This window comes from Poecilia reticulata, chromosome 2 (genome assembly GCF_904066995.2).
Source record: "Poecilia reticulata chromosome 2, P_reticulata-male-v2, whole genome shotgun sequence".
NCBI lineage: Eukaryota > Metazoa > Chordata > Actinopteri > Cyprinodontiformes > Poeciliidae > Poecilia > Poecilia reticulata.
In genome coordinates, this window is record NC_088831.1 from 33795183 (window position 1) to 33817575 (window position 22393).

The 22393-nt window shown below is 39.2% G+C and overlaps 2 protein-coding genes across 12 annotated transcripts in view; one reads left to right on the forward strand and one right to left on the reverse strand.

Annotated features, from left to right (window-relative positions):
• Positions 1-3573, forward strand: part of LOC103461644 (DIP2 acetate--CoA ligase A) — an 86941-nt gene extending 83368 nt beyond the window's left edge. For all 11 annotated transcript variants that reach the window (XM_008403913.3, XM_008403915.3, XM_008403914.3 and 8 more), the window contains 3 exons: positions 386-560; positions 673-796; positions 896-3573. In XM_008403913.3, the coding sequence (XP_008402135.2) occupies positions 386-560; positions 673-796; positions 896-1148 (552 nt within the window). In that variant the 3' untranslated portion in view covers positions 1149-3573. The remainder of the gene's footprint in view (positions 1-385; positions 561-672; positions 797-895) is intronic.
• Positions 3574-3663: 90 nt separating this feature from the next.
• Positions 3664-22393, reverse strand: part of LOC103461316 (sacsin-like) — a 30614-nt gene continuing 11884 nt past the window's right edge. The window contains exons 4-8 of the mRNA XM_081604230.1: positions 20622-20733; positions 18256-18402; positions 16739-18155; positions 16003-16091; positions 3664-15480 (exon numbers count right to left, since the gene is read on the reverse strand). Coding sequence (XP_081460356.1) covers positions 4571-15480; positions 16003-16091; positions 16739-18155; positions 18256-18402; positions 20622-20733 — 12675 coding nt within the window. The 3' untranslated portion in view covers positions 3664-4570. The remainder of the gene's footprint in view (positions 15481-16002; positions 16092-16738; positions 18156-18255; positions 18403-20621; positions 20734-22393) is intronic.

A 22393-nucleotide genomic window follows, 5' to 3' on the forward strand; every position in this document is an offset into this window, starting at 1 on the left:
CAGGAAAGGAATAGATATTTGAGCTTTAAGAAAATATAAAATAATTAAACTTGTTTAAAACAATTAAACAAGTGTTTTACTAATGGACCTGAATACTTGCATTTTCAGTAGCTTAATTTCTGTTTCATACCCAACTTTTTTAAGCATAATAAAGGAGCACTCTGCTACTCATTTCTCGAGCCTCAGGAAGATAAATACACCATGCTACCAGAAAATAAAATATGAACTGTATCATTAGCTGTAAACTGAAGAACATATTCTAACTGTAAAATCACAGCTGTTGAATTGGATGAAGTAAAGCCCCTTAATATTCATTGAATGTTATGAGGGATCTAAAATGTCCACCAGAATCATGTGCAAGTCTTAGTGTTTACCTGTGTGACAGATCTGGGTGAGCAGTCCTCACAACGCCACAGGCTACTACACGGTTTATGGGGAAGAGGCGCTGCATGCTGACCACTTTAACACCAAGCTCAGCTTCGGAGACACCCAGACCATCTGGGCAAGAACCGGTTATCTGGGCTTCCTGCGACGCACCGACCTCACCGACGCCAGTGGAGGTGAGCATGATTAGTACCATTTTTGATGTTTCGCTAGGGAAAGCTTAGTGAAACACATATCTCTGTTGTTATATTTGTAAATAAACTAAAAGTGAATTTTATAATGTGTCAGAGCGCCACGATGCGCTCTATGTGGTGGGCTCTCTTGACGAGACTCTGGAGCTGAGGGGAATGAGGTATCACCCCATCGACATCGAGACCTCCGTCATCCGTTCTCACAAGAGCATAGCCGAATGGTGAGAAACCGACAACATCTTTAAATTCCATTACTATAATTTAATTTCAAGTATTTAAAATGGAGTGCATTGTTTTCTTCTCCTCCCGCCTCCCTTTAGTGCGGTGTTCACATGGACCAACCTCCTGGTGGTAGTGGTGGAGCTGGAGGGATCCGAGCAGGAGGCCCTGGACCTGGTGGCCTTGGTGACAAACGTTGTCCTGGAGGAGCACTACCTCATCGTGGGAGTAGTGGTTGTTGTTGACCCCGGTGTAATCCCCATCAACTCCAGAGGGGAGAAGCAGCGGATGCATCTCAGAGACGGTTTCCTAGCCGACCAGCTGGATCCTATTTATGTGGCGTACAACATGTGAGGGGCCCGTCTACCAGAGGGTTACCCCCTCCTGTGTTTTTTTTATTTTTGCCCTACTCCTGGAGACAGCAGAACATGAATGCCTTGTGTGAAAAAGGCATAGAGTGACTCTTGCTCTTCAACACAAGGCATGAGACCAAAACATGGATACAAGACTTAGAAAAAAAAAAAAAAGAGAATCCCAGAAGGTATGAGACTGACACAAACCTCACTGTTTCCGACGTGAGGTCGGAAACAGACAAGGGATTTTGTGCATGCTGACAGCTTAGTTTGTCAGCATATTTTGGAGGGCATTTTTATTTTACTGCTGTGAGTTTTGGATGTATATCATAACTCTGGACTCGTCAATCCCAGGTGCAGCACAGCAGAATTATAGTACGACACTACGGCGTGCCAATAGATGTAATTTATTTTGTTAGGTTCGGAATGGATGAATGTTCAGCGTGTGCTCATGCCAGCACACCAAATGACATTAAAACTACATGTCCAGAAGTTTTTGTGTTACAGGTCCGACACTTTTCATGGAAAACACATCCTAGCATTACAGCTCTTCTCTTAATTTATGTCCACATCATGAATATGTGTTGATGAAGGAGCACATGGTTTGGTAGGATGGGTTAATGGTGTTGGTTTGGCTTGCTGTTATTACACGTTGTGAGTCAAACAGCATGTGATCTGTGCATGAAGTTTTACACACTCCTCTAGGGCATGCATAGAAGATGAAAGCATAGGCAGAATATACAGCTTCCATTACATTATGGTACACTAAATACACATTGGTTCATTGCTAAAATCACAAATTATCATAAAAAAGCTTTTAAAATGATAAAATAAATATGATGAGGCTACTGCACTCTCTCATATTATCTGATGGATATAGCAGCATAACTCATTAGAAACTGCACTAAAAATAAACCACTAGCAAACATTTTGTTTTAATAAGAAAATATCCTACAAATTTATTTTAAAAGTAGCTTTGTGATACGGTAGAGGTGTGACAGGCAGAGGTTGTCACACCTCTACAATTGTGACTTGAATTTGTGGATTTGCGAGAGTTGAGACTTCCCAGGATTTCAACAGGTCGTTGATGGATTTACTTATCAACAACCTGTGTCTTCACTTGGACTCAAGGCATCTGACTTGAAAATATTAATCAATGGAAGTGAACCTGGTGTGCAAGGCAGCCTGCTATGCAGGCCTGATCTTCCCTTGATATTTTCTCCATGGCTTGCTGCAACATTCCAAGTGGTTTTATAATTAGAAAATCTCTTGTAAATTCAGGGCTGAGTACCTCAACACCTGCTGATCTGCTGGGATTTTCACACACTGCTGTCCCTCAGAAAAACAGTGGAATAGAAAATCAGTGTTGACATCAGAGGTCAGAAGAGAATAATGTTTAGCTCACATCGCAGAGCAACTCACATCGGGTAATAACGGGTGTTTGTGTCACAGGCCTTCAGATAATGTAGAGTGCATTTGCTGATTCCCTCTCATCGTTTTCTACATCCTGACATGTAAAATAGTAACTGATTAGTTTTAACATGTGATACATGTGATGTGAAAGATGTAGCTCTGAACGATTTAATTCCCAAAGTGCTGATTAGTTTAAATCTAAAGATGGACAGGAGCAGGATTGTGATTGTGGATTTCTGTTAGCTGCGAGCTAAAGGACACAAATGAAGCCTTAAGTGTTTTTAAGATGCCTGCTTATATTCCAGCTTAGTTTGTCAGCAGTGTGATGGAGTGTGAATATGCAGATTGAAGCTCGTGTTTATGACAGGTGTTTTACGTTTTAGATTAATATAGTTATACTTGATCCAAACATCAGCCACCGCAAACATTCTTAAACATTTCTATGATTGAAAGTGGGTTTTGTAGAAGCTGAATAAAATAATTTCCGGTAGGCAAAGGTGTTGTCTTACCCTAATTTTCCTGTGCCGTAAGGTTAAATGAGAGTTTGAGCTGCAAATGCGCAATATAGATTTACTGTCTAATATCCTCATGTCACTCTGTTTGTTGCTCCTTTGAATTTTAAAGTTTCTTCAGTGACAAACTCCAGCCTTGTAAGTATGTACAGATTTTGTGTAAATTATTTTTGATGAGGCGGCAACAGGAAACTCCAAATAAAGATTAATTCTGGTATATCTGTGAATTTCTCACTCGTGTACAAAAACAGTTTCTCATGTGGGATGCCTTGTAAAGATTTCTTCGGTGGGGATGGATACTTCCGAGATGAGGTGATCAAAACTCCAGCACAAAGAGAAGACAGTTGTACTCTGAAACTGCAGGAATGTCGCATAAGTCAGAGCAAAGTTTTGTGGTGATGTACAGGAAGATAAAATTGTCTAAGATGATTGGTCAGTTGTCATTATTTTCATAACATGATTTGATAATAAAAATAAAACAAAAAGTACTTTTAACTTAAATTGTCTGTTGTTTCTGCCTCCTGAACATTATTTGTCTGATTCTCTTGTTTATGCTGATATTTGAATTAATATGAGTCACATTTAATTTCCTCTTTGGCATCAATAAAGTATTTTTGAATTTGAATTAAAGTAAACATGGATTAAAGATGAAGTGTAAAAGTCCACAAGCGGACATGATTCTTGAGTACAAGTGAAAATATTTATTTAACAACAAAAGGTTTTTGTTACAGCTCAGTTAACGGTAACTAAAATACATTTATAAGGAATAAATATTCCAGTTACAATAGTTATGGTTATCATAAACTAGAAAGAGGAACATTTTGCCTAAGCTAAATAAAACATGATCTAATAACAGTTATTTCAACATTAAAGTGAAAACACCTAAAAAAAAAAAATACAGTAAACAGCAGTAGTCTTGATCAGTTTTCAAACATGATCGCCTATTGGAAATGTACTGCAAGTAAAAACAAAACAAGTATACAATGTAGATGAAAAAAATGCATTAATAATAATGAACTTAGTATCTACCAAGAAACAAACAAAAAATACAATGCACTGCACTAAAGTGTACACAACATACTGCTAAGCTATTTCAGTGACATAAAGGGCAAAAGGTTCCCGAGTCGGTTTTTCTAAAGATTATTAAAGCTGTGCATCAATCTTTACATTAGCATTACAATGCTGCTAGAAAATAAAATTTTCCACAGTGATTACTTAGAACCTTTACTTAAACATGCACATATTCTGCATTTGAACAAAAATGGTTTGATATTACTATTTTATAAAATAATCCAAAGTTTTTAAGTTTTCTGTCATGAAATAAAATACACAAGACTCCATAAAAGTAGTCTATTTCGTACGATTTTTTTTGTTTCATGTTTGAAGATTACACCACCAATAAAGGGTTTACCAAAATAGAAGGAATGAAATATTAGCAGAAATCACTTTAAAAAAAAACTAATAAAAAAAAAAAATTTGATCAATCTAAGAGCAAAATCTAATTTACATACGCTTCTACTTTGTTGAGTAGCTCAGATGCTCTGTTCACTGCTCGTGCTCCATTTTCAGACCTGAACTGCTCATTAGGAATGTGGGGAAATGGATGACAGTTGGGGTATTGAGTTTTTTTGGCGTCCACTCCCAGTGACTTCAGATCGGCTACAATCTGAGGAAGGTCTCTCAGCTGAGGGTGGTAGCGGGAAACTTTTGCTGCTGTGGCTGAAATTGAGCTGCTGGCAGTGTGTTTACCATCATGCTTATATTCTGCTGCAATGAGAGCCTTTTCCACTGCCTGATGGACTTTGAATAGACACCACTCTGTGCTGTCTCCACTTGTGTCTTTATGAGCTGCGTCAAGATCACAGCGAGCCTGTTTACACCAGCGTTTGGCCTCTTCTTTGTTTGGTCTTGGAATATTTGTGTTATGGGTCCAAAAGTTGTAGGAATGGGATGCTCTAGATCTAAAAAATCTTTCTCGGCCACTTCTGTGATGCCTGGCTTCTTGGTCCCATTGCTGGTAGAAGTCTCTGAAATTAGGAGATCTCCTTGAATTGGACGGATTGCTGAGCTCATGAATTCGATTCTGCAAATATTTACAAGCCTCTGTGGCGAGGTCCTGGCAGTCAGGATTTTTATCAGGATGCCATCTAAGGTAAAGTCTCTTGATAGCTTTCCTTCTCTCCTCTTCAGGAAGATTCCAAATCTCAGCCAAACATTTGTCTATTTCCCTTTTAGCTTCATCAAGAGAAGTTGGTAGAGAACTTTGTGGGGTCTGGGATGAAGGTGACACATTCTTCACAACCAGCTCCAGAGAGGAACTGCAGTTGATCCCATCTGTCTTACTTTTTGTGTCTCTTTTGAATTGGTACAGGTCAAGATGACTGACTTCTACTGGTTCATCCTCTCCAATGTCTATTTTGTATTTCCAGGAACATCTTCCAGAGCAACCAGGAAGTTCTTTGACAATAACTGCATAAATGTACGTGTTGTTTGTGCTATAGCCAACATATTCCCCTTCTTCAAAGTTGTTCAGAAAGCTCATATCTAATGAATCGTGCCATTCATCTGGAATGTTTGTCCCAGGATCTGGTGGACTGAGAGTTTTTGTTTCAATGTTTACACTATCACGGATGTCATTATCAGCCAGAGTTTGCTGCACATCTTGCAGATCATCACACATGAGAAGTTGTCCAAGCACTGGAAGGTGAACTGATGAAATTCTGTGGCCTAAAAGAGCATTAATCCCCTTTGTCAAAATCATATTAACTTTGTTTATTACTTTAGGGGTCATGTCATCATTGTGTTTCAAGTACAAGGTCAAACCTTGTTGTTCCTGTTTGACAAATGCATCAGTATCTCTGGCAGTTTTGAGTAATGGCTGTTCATCCAGCCAAAGCATCGTTTTCAGAGATTTACAGCATACAATCTGAATGCTGCCAAATGTCTTTTCACATATCTCTGTTGCCTCTTGTTGTGTTATTTTACCTCTCGTCTCTTGTCTGAGGAGACAAATGAGTCCATGTTTGAATCCTTCTGAGGATAGATGTTTATCAAACCATCCACTGAACTCACAACCATTCCCAAGCTCACAAGGCTGCATGTTTGATTCCACAATTTTCTCCTCAGTGATCTGAGACAACATTTTAGGCTGAAGTTTCTGAGGTAACATTTTGACCAGTTGATGATGTTCAAAGATGTCACTGTCCAGATGACATTCACTGAGTTTCTCGAGCAACAGGAACTTATCCTCCAGTCCTTCTTCCAACCTTTTGATCTCAAACACTGTATCATTGTAGTAGAGTGAACTTGATGGATGCAGCTTTCCATCAACTGCAGGAAGATACAAAGTTTGATCATCACCATTGAGGGTCTGTTCTCCTTGAGTTTTGATTAAGAGAAATAAATGGTGAACTGCTCGTTTTACAGTAATCAACTGATTTCCATTCAGCTGTTTTTTATCACAGGAATCAGCATAAACAGCTGCCAGGACATTACAGTAGTGCTCTGCAGTGGCTTTCTCCTTCACACCAACTTTCTTAAAAAACTCTGCATACAAGGCATCTTGTGAAGAAATTGGGTACAAGTAGGGTCTGAACTCAAGTTCATCAGAGAGTGAGAGACACACACTATCAGCTTTAAAAAGCACAGTGTCTTTTTCAACCAAAACAACAGGTTGACCATACAATGACTGTCCATCAAAGTCATTGGCTTGAAGGTAGGCATACGCATGACGAAACACATCTGCACGAGTTTTGATGACCTCATCAGTTTTACATGGAGACTGACAGATGTTTCTCATGTTACTGGTCACCTTTTCTGAAGGTGGCTGTGTGTGAGCTCCAACGTTTTTTATCATTTGTGAGAGATTCTGTGAGACATGTCCTGGCAAATGTATAATTGGCATTGAGGACCAAATCAACTCCTGATGTTTAGGATCTCCATCAATCAAAGATCCTCTGAGTTGAACGGTGGTATTCTCTGAAGCAAATGGTTGATGATATTTGCAGAGATCTTTCTGAATCTTAACTGGAAAAATAAACTTGATATCAGCAATGTCTCTCAGCAACCTTTCATTTTTGTCTTTGCAACTTTTTTCCAAGGCTTTACTGAAAAGCAGATTTGACTTCTGTTTCAACTTTTCAAGGTTTCTGTTTTCTTTTGCTTCTGATTCCAGTTGGTGTGCAAAGGAGATTATTTCATCATCAGTCACCTCATGTTTCATTCCAAGGTCTCTGATCAGTTTTCTTGCTTTTTCTGAGTGATAATCTTTTCCCTCACTCAAGTCTGTCCAAAATGTCTGTGGAACAAATCTTTGTTGGGGAACCATTAACTTGTAGAGCTTCACACTGTCGTCATAGTAGTATGAGGCAGTCTCCAGTCGACCTTGAGAGCTCCGAATCAGCTTTACAGACTTCAGTGAAGAGATAATGCTCTCCTTGTGCTTGGGATCATCAAAATGAATTAACAACATCAGCTTTAAGCAGTCAAGTATCTCTTTCTCTTTAAGAGTTGGTATATATGGCAGAATGAACTTCATAAAATAGTCCAGATCAGTCAGGATTGTAATCTTCAGCATTTCTGCAAGACCTAAGTTGTCTGAGTTGTATTTTAGGAAAATAGTGGTGTTGTTGCACAGAGTGAACAAATTTGAAAATGTCTTTGAATATTTGCTGTCTAGGACAAATACCTCTTTGGGCCCATCAAGCCTTACCCGTTCACCACATGTTGTTTCAAATATTGGTAAAGATTTTAGCTTCCGCTCATATTCTTGATTGTTTTTAGGCACTCCTGACTGTAGGAAGTTCTGAAACATTTTCAAATCATCATTTGACAAAAACCTAAACTCTGACTGGTTGATTTTGCAGACTTGGTCCAGTACTGAGCTTTTATCATTAACATCCATGAGTTCATGGTGCAGAGTTGGGTAAAACTGCCGATGTACTTTTAAAAAGAAGGGAACATCTAGTTTTAGAAAACCAAGTTTGAAGAGGATGTGTGATACATTTTCATCTGAGACATGTGGAATTACATTTGACATGTCTTTCATTGTCTGTAGTAAGTGTTTCTCGTTTCCCCTTTGATGCACAACAGGTAGGATGCAGCAGTCACTGAAAAGTTCCTTCACATGACTTAATGTCAGACTATCTTTATTAGTACTTGATGTCTCCAGTGCAATTTTACTTATTAAAAAAAACCAAAGTGATTCAAGCCACTTCAACATCTTTTCATTTGGGACATAAAGACCGCTGTCTTGATTGACCTGACATTCTTCAAGAAGTGTTTGAATTATTGGTTTCAAGTATTGTGCTGCACTTGGAAGTGTCAGTTTGTTGACCACGTTTAAAGTTTCCAGAACATTGTGTTTTTCATTGATTCTATGATCAGCAAATTTGTCTTCATAGCCAAAGAAAAGGCCATCATATCTTGAAATCAGCTTTGGAGATTTAGAGTCAAACTTTCTCAAAACCTTATCTTTTGTGAGAAGAAGCGGAAGTCCATCAAGCAAAGTGGAATTCTCTTGAGCATTTTTGATCAACTGGGAATCATTCAAACAAAACTCCAGGAGCTCTGAGCATCTGTTTTCATTTTGGATCAACGTGGCTTTTACAGGCAAAGGTAAATCCACATCTGTTTGGGTTGGATCATTGAGGGGCTTTGCTTGCAAAAAGGTACGCACCATAGCAGGATTGACTTCTTTCACTTCAATCCCAGCTGACTGCATGCTTTCCCAAATGTTGTGCATGTTTGTGAAATCAGGAACAAGTTTCATTCCAAGAGCTTCCAAAATGAGATTGATCTTTTCATTTGTTGAGTCTGTTAGGTAAGGTGCTTGAATGGAATCAGTTTCTGTGACGTTACACCAGTCAAGAGAGTACTTGTCCACATGCTGTCTTTCAGTTTTGCTTTTTAAGCTCTTCAGCACTGGAATTAGATCAAGACCTTTTTCTCTAATGGATTTGTATATTTCCTGTATCATTTCATGCCATTCTGGACCACCATCTATTGACTTAGTTGGCCAAAAGCACAAGTATGATTTACATAGATGATCTCCAAGACGTAGAAGGAATCCTGTCTTGACTTTAATTTTTTCTTTAATGTAATGCAAGAGATCTGCATAAAGTGGAGCGATGATTAGTTGTTTCAAACTCTCATTCCAATTTGACTTCACACTTTGGCCATCTTCTTTCCAAAGATTTTTCCTATTTGAGTCCACCTCAAAATTTCCATTCACATGTACTGGTAGTCCAGTTTTTCCAGGCAATGGAAGTGAACAAAAGGCAGAACCTTGGAAATCATTGTTAGTGAGTCGGACAGAGTGGGGAGAATTTTTCTTTACTTGTGCAGCAATCGCCCCCTGGGGAAGTTTGTTAGCTGCTTTTAGTTCTTTACTGTTTTTGAATGACCCAAACTGTTCAGCAATAATCCATTCACTTGGTCTTTTATCTGAGGTGGAAACTGACATTTCATAGAAGGTCTTGCAGGGGGTTATTGGATTCTTAGACTGCAGTGCATTCTGTAATTGTTTTTCGAATGCATCCTTTTTTACTCGACTTTCTTGTTGCAGAGTTTTTTCAACAACTAGGGTGGTCCTAAGCTTTTTGGAAGTGTTATCAAGTTCATGAACTTTTATCTTGCTGATGTTTTTCAGGAACAGAATGAGTCCTTCTGGATCTTCAGAAAGGGTAGAGAACAGTTCCCTCATGCAATCCTCAGTGACTTCTTGCTGACAAATTTTTGAGCTTTTTGCTGCCATATTTGTCCTCAGAGGAAATCTGAACATGGTGCCTTCTTTAAGAGTGAATTTCTCAGGAAGAAATGATTTATAAACATCACTGTACATTTTTCTGAAATTGCCACCTAGTTTGTATCCAATGCCTGCACGAGGCTTGTCTGGATGACTTTCAATGTATTTCTGATTGGGATCAGAAATGCAAAGTAATTCATCTCCAGTTAGGATGGAGGGACAGTCAGTCAGGTGGTAAACAGAGTTGAAACCAAGTCCATATTTCCCAATCTTTCCTTGTAAGTTTTGTTTTCCTCCTTCTCCCAGCTGCTGAATGCCTTTCAAGTCATCATCAGAAAACACTTTGTTGTTGAAAACACAGAGAGCTGGACCCTGCAGATTGTTCCATCTTTTCCCAAATGTTTTTTCTTTGCCATGTTGACATTTGTCCCAAATGAAATGAATTTCTGTTGCCCCAGCATCATCAGCATTTTGGATCAGCTCTTTAAGAATGTCTTTCTTTGATGGATATGCTGAAATTATGTTTTTAATTCGAACAGTTAATTGTTCCTGCTGTTCAAAATGAAATGAAAATGGGGAAAAGTTGTCAACTGTGCAGTCTTCCAGAGAGTGATGCCTGGTTGTTTTGATTCCAAAGTGCATAGCCATAGGACGGGGGATATTTTGATGACACAATGTGATACCGGAAGCAACTGGCATCCATGGACTGTCATTGTAAAACAGGTCTTTGGCAGGCTGCAAAACTCCATGTTCATTTGGTATCAAACACTCTTCAGTTGGTTTTTCCTTTGTCTCAAATATCCCTTTTGTTAAAATTGTAAGGCAAATAGATAGATCCTTTTCTGGGAGCGCTTTGTTTTCATGTTGGGAGTGAAGTTCTTGAAGCACAGAGAAAAACTGAGTAGCGGTAAATTTTTTTCCAACACCAACAGTCTCCCAAAGATTCCTGAAACTAGTGAAGGTGTGTGGAAGTACATGGAGATAGGGTTTGGCTTCAAACTGCTCATTTTCTGCAACACAGTTGACATTAACGAATGTGTTGCCAATGAGGACGAAGGGGAATGAATTTGCCTGCTGTGAAATGAAAGTGGAGTTCTTACATCCACTGATCCACTGATCTAGAAACTTATAGCACTCATATGCTATTTTGTGAAGCATAGATGTGTCCAATGACTGTGAATGTTTACTGGCTTTTTGCAGCTGCTGAAGGACAGTCTCTGGCTCTGGACTGTTCTGAACTTTTAAAAGGTCCAGGACAGGATCAGTGTTGTGTATTTTCAGTCCAATATTATCCAGCACAGGATGATTCATGTTAACAAGCAAGGAGAATCTGTCACTGAAAATTGCTGTGGGTTGCTGGAGTGTTGTGTTTTGTTTCATCTTTATGTCACCAGGAAAAAATGCTGGGAGAAATGGAGTCAATCTCAAGGTTTTCCAGTGGGGAGAATCTTTGTCATTCAGGTGGTTTTTCATAAGTTCAAGAAGGCACTTTACATTCCCATATGCTTTGTTTTTGTCAAAACTCCAGGTTTTTGTCATTGTGCATGCTTTGTGTGTGATGTCCTCTAGTGGAAGATGATCACTGGCCATTCCAAGTTCCAGCAACCGTTGAATCCTTCTGGGTGAACAGAAGTCCTGTTTGGTTCCACCCAGAAAACGTCCTTCATCTGGCTCAAAAAGACAGGCCACTCTTCCAGAGGGATGGACAAGTTTCTTGATATATTGGAGTTGTCCGTTTGATGTAGGTATGCAAGGATAACATGTCAGCAGATGATCAATTTCTTTTATGTTAAGGTCCACAGCATGCAGCACAAGTGTATCTCTGGTCTTAGGGTCCATGGTAGCAAGGTTTTTGAACACCACCTCTTGGTAAAACTTCTCCCATGTCCAGGTCTTGTCTTGTAAAACCTTTTCCTGTCCAGCTTGTTTGAAGCTCTTTCTTAACCACAGTGGGATAGGAATAACAAAGTTCGGCCCTTTTATGTATGTCTTGCACACCTGAGCAGCAAGTCTGCTGATTTCTGCATTTTCTTCAATGCATTCATGTAGAAAGATTGCATTGTTCATTGAGCACCAGTGTTCTCCGTCAGAAAAGAGCTCTAGGCCACTAGAGGACTGCACGAGTTTAGAGTACAATGCATCCACCAAAGGCTTAAAGGTATCACTCACTTTCTCTCTCTCAGGCCAAAAGCTGTGATAACAGTAAGCCTCAAGTTGTTTGTTTTGAGACATTTGCTTTAGTGCTGAAAGTGAAGTAATATATGCCGTCACCACAGGATCATCTTGAAGAGCCATGTTCCACTTGTGTTTCACTCCACTTTCCCAAAGACCTTTTCTGTTGCTCATTACAGCAAATGTACCATTTATATTTATAGGAAGACCTGTCTGAATGGGAAGAGGGAGGAAGCAAAATGCCTGTCCAGCAAAATCAGTTTGTAGAGGAGATAATTTTCCAGTTTCTGGATCGTGTTGCAAAGGCATAGCAACCCCTCCAATGGGCAATGAGAATACAGCCTTCTCCTTTTCTGTGTTGTTCTCCATAAGAACCATTTTTAAAGACTGATCAGTGCCAAAGCAGTTGTAAATGAGCCAAGACTGTACTTTAGTTTTACCAAACTGCTGGCTGCTTATCTGGACAATGTGGACGGTTGAGCTATCAATTACTTTTGTGCATTTAATATCATGTTTCATCAGTGATTTTTCTGCTTGTTGCTGCTTTTTGATGAAGGTCTCATGTGGAATCCTCATTGTGTTTTCAACAGTTTTAACAATGTTCAGAAGGGTTGGCATATCTTCATCCCTCAGTGGTGTTGATACTTTGCTTGAGATGCTTTTTAGAGACAAGATGTTAACATTCCTGAGAAAAAGCAGATACGTTTGTGAGTTCTTCATAAAGTTCTGCTGTAAGCCGAAGATATTCTGTTTATGGTATACTCTTTTGCTTATTTCTGATCTTTGAGCTTCTTCCTCACTTCGGAAAGGTAGTTTGATTAGCGTGCCATCATAAGGTGCGGGAGGACATTTCTGGGTGAAATTACAGTCAAAAATTCCTTCATATGGTCCAAATAGACCAGGGAAGCAATGGAAAACTCTCTTTTGAGAAAGATCTAGTTTGATTCCAGGATTTGCCTTCTGCTGGATGTGTTTTTTCAAGTGAGTCACATTTGGGTCAAGTATGAGCAGCTTGTTGTCACTCAGGATAGAGGGAACATCTGTGACATGATAAACGGTATTGAATCCAAGTCCAAACTTTCCAATCTTTTCCACTTTATTTTCCTTTGAAGCTGAGCCAACTCTGACTATGTTTTTCCAATCATCATCTGTGAACCGCTCATTGTTAAAGGCCCAAAGACATGGTCCCTGACACAGGGCCATGTCAGGATCAATAAGACTTTCAGGAGGATCTTTGTGTTCTCTGAAATCCAACAAGAATTTACAGGCATCAGCTCCAGCATCCTCTGCATTCTGAATGAGTTCTTTGAAGATGTCACCATCTTCATCATACTCTTTAAGAATGTTTTTTATCCTCGTAGTTATTGGTTCAGATTGGCCACACTGTTCAATGCCTATTAACTCTGGAGCAAGGATGTAGTTACTGAGAAACCTTATTTTCAACCATTCAGCTGTTGCTATTGGAATTTCTTCATGTAGCAGATACATTTTCTCCTCACTGAACTGAAGTTCTTTCAGTTTATTTTTGTTCACATCACAGAGGAGTGCCTCTGATTGTGGTCTCAGGGTAAACTGTTCATCTTCTGTAATGACTGGCACTGGGATGTCACCCTTAACTCTGTGCTTTGTTTTCCACAACCAGTTGAGAATCTCGATGGAAACCTTTACTTCACCTGAAGTTGCAAAAGGCAGTTCTCTTGCCTCAATGTTTTGCTGGATAGAATGAAGAATAACAACAATTTCTTCATTGGAAAGTGCCGTTCTCAGACCACATTTCTGAAGCAGCTTCTTGAATGGCAAAAATTCAGTTGGTACTTTCCCAATGTAAGAGCTCAGATCCAGATCCTGAGGGTAGTTTAGAACCAAATCACAAGGGGAAACAAACTGGTCATTGGCCCACAGCCAGTCTGGTTCCTTGTTCATCAACTCTCCAAATTCAGAAATGTTTTGCTGCATGTGCCCATAAATGCTATGAAGTTTTCTCTTGAAATCCACATTGGTGTCAGGATCATCCATGTCCTGCACGGCTGATTTCAGCACTGACAAATTCTCAATCACTTTCTCAGGTGGAGGCAGCCGTTTGAGGCCAAGCTTGGTGTTAACTCTATCACTGAGCTTCCCCATCAGAGGCATCACCTCTCCAACAATGTCTTCATACATTGTGTGTCTTATTTCCTCTGAGCTGAAGAAACAACTTTTTGTAGATTTATCAAATCTATTTTGTTGTTCAGTTCCAGGCTGATCACATGGTATCCATTTCATCATCTTAAGGCGATCGAGTTGCTCATCAGAAAACTTTGACAGTAGATTACAGCCATCCAGCATTTCCAAGAGGACCTGAGCTCTTTTCAAAGCCTCCCTTTCAGAGTTTACTTTGTGTTTTTCAATCAGTGTGGTGGCATAGAGCACATGCTCTGGTGTCAGATCTGCCTCTTTGTTTATCAATCCAAGATCTATCAGGTTTTTCAGCATCTGTGGTGATTCTGTGTATACTGGTGGGGGGAAGACGTCTGACTCAAAGATCATTTTAAACGCTTTAACTGTTGGATTAAGAAAGTCTGCAGCCCTTTTCAGCTCTCTCTTTACTTCAATGAATCTCAGTTCCTTACACTTGGATTTTAGAGACTGGTTTTGAGAGAAAAGAATGTCACCATGCTGCAGAATCCAAGTCATTATGTTCTGAGTTTCTTGACTACTGGAGGTACCATTCTTAATGCTGTCAATGAGGATAATGCCTACTTCATCTGGGCCCAAGAGATTCACTTTCAGCAGCTTTAAAAGTCTGCGATCAGCCTCAGTAGCACACTGGATAATTGAATCAGGTACAGGCAGCTCTGAGGGTATAACCAGACCAGATGTTAGAACCAAAGCCTGCTTTGATTGAGCTGTGGCCAAGGATCCGGTCATAGTTTGAAACACAGGTAGATTTATGAGGAACTCTTTCTCTTGACCTGAGAGAGCATGTAGATGGGACAAATAGTCTTTCAGATTTTCTCTTGTCTTTTGAGACTCAGACTTCACAATGCTGATGACTTTCTTAGAGTCTAAATTCATCAACACCTTCATGACGCTCCTTGGAGATGGGTTCAGGACATAAGTTTCCAGGTCTTCATGTTTAAGCCACTCATTTCCTCTCACCACTGTGCCGCCAGTTTTGGTCACCAGTTGAGCTATTTGATCAGGCAAACTGTTCTGTCCTCGTTTCTGAAAAATGAGGGTTGTCTTCTCTTGTAGCTTTGCCAGTGATACAGGCTGATTGTCAGACAGGGGACTGACAGGTATCAGAGGTATTTCCCTGAAACAGCTTAACTCACTGAAATGAGAGTTCAGAAACCTCCAGAATTCCCGAAGCCAATCTAATGGTGGATGGTCACTTCTGTTGGTGTTCCAAGTAACGAGTCTTTTCTCCATCGGCTTCCAGTCCTGTGGTAGAAATTTTCTTGTATATTCCTCTACATGTTTTTTATTAGTGTTGATAACTCGGAATACACCTGGAAACAGTGAAATAACAAAATCATATTAAAAAAATTTACTACAACAAAAAGAAAACAAATAACTTTCATGTGGAATCACTTATGCAACATCCATCCATCCATTTTCTTGCACCCTTTTTCCCTCAGTGGGGTCGGGAGGGGTGCTGGTGCCCATCTCCAGCCAACGTTTCGGGCGAGAGGTGGGGTACACCCTGGGCAGGTCGCCAGTCTGTCGCAGGGCAACACAGAGACACACAGGACACACAACCATGCACACACACACTCACACCTAGGGGCAATTTGGAGAGGCCAATTAACCTGACAGTCAGGTTTTTGGACTGTGGGAGGAAACCGGAGTACCCAGAGAAAACCCACGCATGCACAGGGAGAACATGCAAACTCCATGCAGAGAGACCCCAGGCCGGGAATCGAACCCAGAACCTTCTTGCTGCAAGGCAACAGCTCTACCAACTGCGCCACTGTGCAGCCCACTTATGCAACATAACATTTGTTTATAAAAGTAAAGTCAACATAACATACCTAGCTTGGCCAGCTCTTCCAGGTGGTTTCTGCAAGTTGAACTTAGATCATGGGGGATGAAGAGATGATTGCAGTATGGTAGAAGTGTTCTGAGAAACATACATTATTTTATTATGGTTAACATGCATTTAACAAAACTGTGTCCAGTTTCAGTGACAAAAGTCTTACATTTATAGAAAATACAATAAAGCAGAAATAATCAAATAGAATAATCTAAAAAAACAATGCTTTTTTGATGAGACAGTTGTGCTAATGAAAACCAAAAATTACTTGTTTATTAGTAAATAATCAAACTGCAAAGAGGAGTCATATCTCGCTCTCTTTTTGTTTGCTCCAACATGAAATGTAGGGCAAAGACTAGGTGCTGTGCTATTGGTGAAAAAGGTGTACAACGGCATCACAGAAGGCATACCAATAAGTGTGGTTGGGAACATTTATTCAGTGGTTTTTGTTCTGGCAACTAAAACCCCTTTTGTGTATTTACCTGTGCCGTATGCTTCAAAAAAATTGTAGGTAAGTTTGCATTTTACACATCTAGATTGTAAAGTGCAATATCCTTAAAAACAAGAAGATGAAGGCACAGGAACAAGTCAAATGCAGCTGGGTTTCAACCACAAAATCTTTCTGGAGTCAAATAACAGTTCTAGCCATTGAATAGACATGCTTTCATGCAAAATCCAGTTTTAAAATCAACATAAATATAGCAACAGACACATCAGACAAACTATAACCTTACCTTGGAAATTCCTTGTTGTCAATCAAAGCAGTGTCCTCCTCTTTCTTTGTGAAAGATCTGAAAGATCCATCACTGAGAGGAAGAAGCTGAAGTCCCTGCAGGTCTTTGTATTTTCCATCACTCAGTATGTACTCCAAAATACACAGTTTATCTTCTTCACTGATGTTATCAACACCAGACCTGTGGAGAACCTCTCTGATGAAGCAGGGATTAACATGCTGGGGGTTGGTGAGTTTAAAGGTCTCAATGGCTCCGATTACAGTAGCTGGTAAACTCACAAGATTTTCCCTGCAGGAAACCAAAGTCCTTTTAATGGCAGATAATGTCTCAGCTCTTGTTGGCCCATTGCAGGGTATCACAGCTTCTGATAGAGGGATAAACTGTGTTTCATCTCTGGCAAGAGAGAGAACAGCCATGTTCCCATTGAGTAAGTGATGAAAAACATCAACAGCAACATTGAACCATTTGTCTTTGTGTTGCATCTGAGTAACATCAGGCCACAGGCTGTACACAGAAGATACAGGAAGAGCAGATTGTTGACAAAGTTTGATGGCGTCTTGAATGATCTTCACATATGCTTGTGGGAGCACCTTCTTCACAAGCAATTCATTCCACAAAGCATGTTCATCATGTTTCTGGTCTTCTTCTTGCCACTTGATGTGTCTTCTGTTGTCTGTGAGACCAAAGCAGGCATTGACATAAACTGGGAGACCGGTCTTGTTGGATTCGTTGTTTGGGAGAGGGAGAAAGCAGCTCAATCTCCCTTGACCACAGTCTCTCTGCTCACCAAGCGGAAATGCCAAGTCAACTCTGGGTAAAAAACTCAGCTTTTTGGCAAGGTCATCAAGGTTTGGTGCTTTTCCCTCTTTCATGGTGCATGTTGTTAAAAGCCATTGTGTTTTTTTCTGATCTTCTGAATTTAGAGTTATCAATTTGATTCTTGTCAGGCCTTCAACATCAGACTCATCTTTGTGCTTCAGAAGAATGTCTGTTGGTTCTGAGGATTTTATTTCAAGCCTGGTGTTAATGGTACCATCCTGACTGATATGGATCAAGGACACAGAACTCACACTTTTCAAAAAGAGAAGGCTCAAGTCTGCATCTGCAATGAAGCTATCAAAAAGCTCAACCACTTTATCTGAATCATACAGATTGTCTGAAATCTCCGATGCTTTGTTGCGCAACGGGAACCTGAAAAGTGTCCCAGAGAAGTACTGATCCTCTATGATTGTTGACCATTCTTGCTTGCCTACAACTGAAACGATGTCTCTGTAGGGCTGGAACTGGTCATGCATTGTCAGCAAAGCTTCTTGGTCTTCAGGTTCATCCAAAAACCACCGAAACCCCTTATCACCAAATATTTCCTCTTGGGGGTCCATCAATCCAAGATGTCCTGAGCTGAAAATACTGGGCACGTCTGTTGAGAAATAAATGCTTCTATTTATTATCTCTAAAATTACCTCTTAGTTAAAATCATTAAATCAAATCATGTTATCATTCTAACGAATAAATTTTACCTGTTATGTGGTAAACGGAGTTGAAGCCAATTCCAAATCTCCCGATTTTGTTCGGATCATTGATCTTGCCACTTCTTCCTGCCATTTGAATTCTTTTCCAGTCATCTTCAGTAAATGCAGCATTGTTGTATGCATACAAAGCAGGGCCTATGCAAAAAGTCAATGAGTAACTAAATGAATAAAACTGGTTGGCATCTCTGGAATATTTGTTAAAAGCGCTTGTTCTGAAATTTTAGCTTGAATTGAGAAAAACAAAACAGCACAATAGTATTTCTCTTTAAAGTGTTTGGTGTAAAATGGCCAGTGGTGGAGAAAGTACTCAAAAAATGTACTTAAGTAAAAGTACAAATACACAGTCAAAAATGTACTTAAGTAAAAGTCAAAGTACCACATTAACATTTTACTTAAGTAAAAGTAAAAAAGTCCTAGCTTTTAAAAATACTTAAGTATTAAAAGTAAAAGTACTCGCTGAATGCTTTACCTAATCGCTAATATCATAAAGTGTGCCGATCGCATTTAATTTTAATACATCAGAAATGTGCCATTTTAATTAACACTACCACAGATTAAACATGTTTTTATTTTGTTTATTCTCTGTAACAGTTTAGACTTAGATATGTGATTCTGTGAGTCATAATTTCAGGGATGGAAACATTTTGTCTCCTGTCCTAACATAGCATGAACTTCATTAGTCACATTTATTTAGAAAGAAATCTAACTGAAAGGGGATGTAAAGAAGGTGCGGGCGGGGTGGAGGACATGCAACCAAGGAGCCATGTAGCAGAGTTGTAGTCAAGACCACCGAACCCAAGACCAAGACCAGCGCCCCGTGCTAAATGACACAATAACATTAAGTTTACCTATCAAAATTGGTTTTCAGATTGATCTGAAAGATCCACATTCCCATAAAAAACACCTAGATATTAAATACTTAGAGCTGAAATATATTTAACCAGTATCAATTAAAACTCACTTCATTCTGTTTTGCTTTCATCGCTGTGCTACAATCCGCAGAGGTCTCCTGCTATTCCTAGAAAAATAACGCCCTGGGCGGTTGCCCATATTGCCCATGTCAGAAACCACAACTGAAACATTGCAATTAACGGTAAATAACGTTCAACTATGAACACTGTCCAACGGCGCAACAAGTAACCAAGCAGAAGGAGCACCGTGACTGTTTTCATCCTCCCTCCCACTGCGATGTTTGCCACCATGACAGGAGACGAAATCAATCAATGAGCAATGAGCATGCTCTGTGTTCATACGTTCAACTTTTACTTATTCAGCGATTAAATGAATGTCTATATATATACATATATATATATATATATATATATATATATATATATATATATATATATATATATATATATATATATATATGAACGGCTCTCAGTGAGGCTTCAGTCCTTAGGATCCGTCCAGAAGAATCAGATCGTTCCTGAATGTCATTTTACTATATTGCAGACTTTGGTCACAGCGTTGTCCCATATATGCGACACCTCAGTCAACAGTCAACACCTCCACACAATAATTCAGCGCATGAGTGACAACCTTTTTTCATCAGATGCAACGTGTCTCAGTACAGCTAGCTTTGCTAGCACAGATCTTACCTTTCTTTAAGCTTTCCTTCCAAGTGACGCTAAAAGTTGGACGAAGTCCCACCGTCTGTGAAAGCGAAGCGCTGCTGATTTTACATGTCGCCATATCTTATGATTTATGCAGCGCTATTATATTATAGACAAACATCTCCTCCCGCTCAGAGGAAACCACTGCGCATGTCTGGAGCTCCGAGTGCGAGTAAAGGTGGAGCCGATGGGTGACAACAGACACTAAGTCACGTTATTGCTCGGATTTTACGGCGCCACCTTAAATCCCTGAACTTCACATTTTAACGGAAGAAATGAGCAACGAGACTTGGATGTAACGAGTAACGCGACACTTTTGTAGAAATGTAGTGAAGTAGAAAGTACAGATACTTACTGTAAAATGTAGTGAAGTAAAAGTAGAAAGTCCCCATTATTAAATCTACTTAAGTAAAGTACAGATACACGAAAACTGTACTTAAGTACAGTAACGAAGTACTTGTACTTCGTTACTTCCCACCACTGAAAATGGCTAAACCTTGCAACATTATAAAAAAAGAATTGTTTATAATTATTAATACTCATGGTGTTCAATAATTGTAATATATATATTTATGCCTTACAAACAATGTTGAACAGTAGGAAAGGCAGGTTATTGGTATTATAAAAAACTAATCTTTCTCAAAAGTAAATCATAACAAGGATGATATTTTTTGCAGTTAAACTACCATGAAAATAAGTGTAGCTTACAACTGAAGAACTATTTACAAATCAACATACCTTGGTATTGTCCAAGCTTGGCACTCCAAAGACTCTCAGTGCCATAGCTCCTCTCATCATGGATGAAAATCACTTCTGTTGCATGAGCATCATCAGCATTTTGAATCAGTTCCTGTTTCAAAATAAAATACAATATTATTAAAACCCAACCAAGCTCAACAAGACAAAGTCACCCAACTTCAATTGTAAATGGGGAATCAATAGACTCAGACCAAATTCTTTGATTTGAAGAAAAAAGCCTGTGAAATATGAAATAATTTTGTATCATTAAGTCTTTTGGTTGAAAATCAAATAATGGAGAAGCCTACACAAGTTTAATTATCCTCTTTTACTTTGATGAAATACAGCATATACACGGAGCAGAGTACTCAGAGAAGAGTGGACCCAGTTGTCCTTATATGCATATCCCACTAGCCCACCAAGTCAGGTCTGCCACAAACCTCAAGAGGCCTATCCTATTTTAGATTATTGTGAGCTTGTATTTTATTTTTAATCCTAAGCATTAATGAAATCCAAATGAATATACCAACCTGAACATGCATCTCACTGCATGTTAAGGTTGGTGGCACAAATATATCATACACTGAAGGTTTCTCATATTACCATCCTTTTGGAGGTTCTTGTTGAGTGAGCCAAAGCAGTGTGGCATTTACACTACATTAGCAGTTCTCAACGTGGGCGGTACCGCCCCCCCAAGGGGGCATTCAGAGGATGGCAGGGGGCACTGGCGGACATTTTTACAAAAGGGGGGCGCTGGGATGCCTTTGGGGGGCGGTTAGTCGAAGGTAAACTTTACACCTTAAATGCACAACAATGCCAGTTTAGACTTTGAGCAACTTGGTAAAATCTTATAATGGATAAACGATAAAATAAATCTAGCAACAGGAAAGAAACTAAAGTGGACGTAGCAATAAACCAAGAGAGGATAATACTAATCAAAGGAAACTAAATGGAAATGAATGAAGAACAAAATGCAAGAATAAACTAAGAAACTAAAGTAAATAGAGGAATAAAATTGTATGGCAAGACCTTTTGAGCAATAATTAATACAGAGGACTGTATGGCAAGAATAAACACTATTTCCAGATAAAAGGTAAAATATTATTGAAATGTCATGGGTTTGTTGAGGCCACATCTAGTACCGAGAATAAATATCTTACAGACCATAAAAGTAAAGAACTGATCACTTATTTTTAACTAGATTTGATATTATTTCTTCATTATTTTTCATGTCAGTGTTAATATCATGAAGCTGATGACTCCATGACACTTTGAATTTGACTCATTAGGATTTGATTAAGAACCAGATTTGTTCTTTGTAATTTCTGTCCAGTAAAACTATTAATCTATAAATCAATAGACAGGTCTATATAAAGATATGATCCATGTTTCTGTCTCATACTTGTATGGCATTAAAAGGATCTGGAACTTTTGTTTTTCCACTGAAAGCTCTGGTTTGCACAATAAATGTCATGTGATTGAAATTTTATGGATGATACTCTGATGTCCCATTCTCCTGAAGGCAGCACAGAGGTGCACCACCAGAAACTGACAAACACTGAAGAGAAGAAGAGCTATGATTAATGTAGTTACAGTTTTATCCATGTTTTAATGTTGCAGAGCTCAGTCGTTTTGCAAATAGATCAAAGTTGAAACTGGCATGTTTACATCTTTTATCTGGTCATTTTGTGTAATATTTAACAACTAGAAAATGGCACAAAATAAGAATATTTTTTCCACTCTGATTGGCCTCTGTTATTCCTACCGATTTT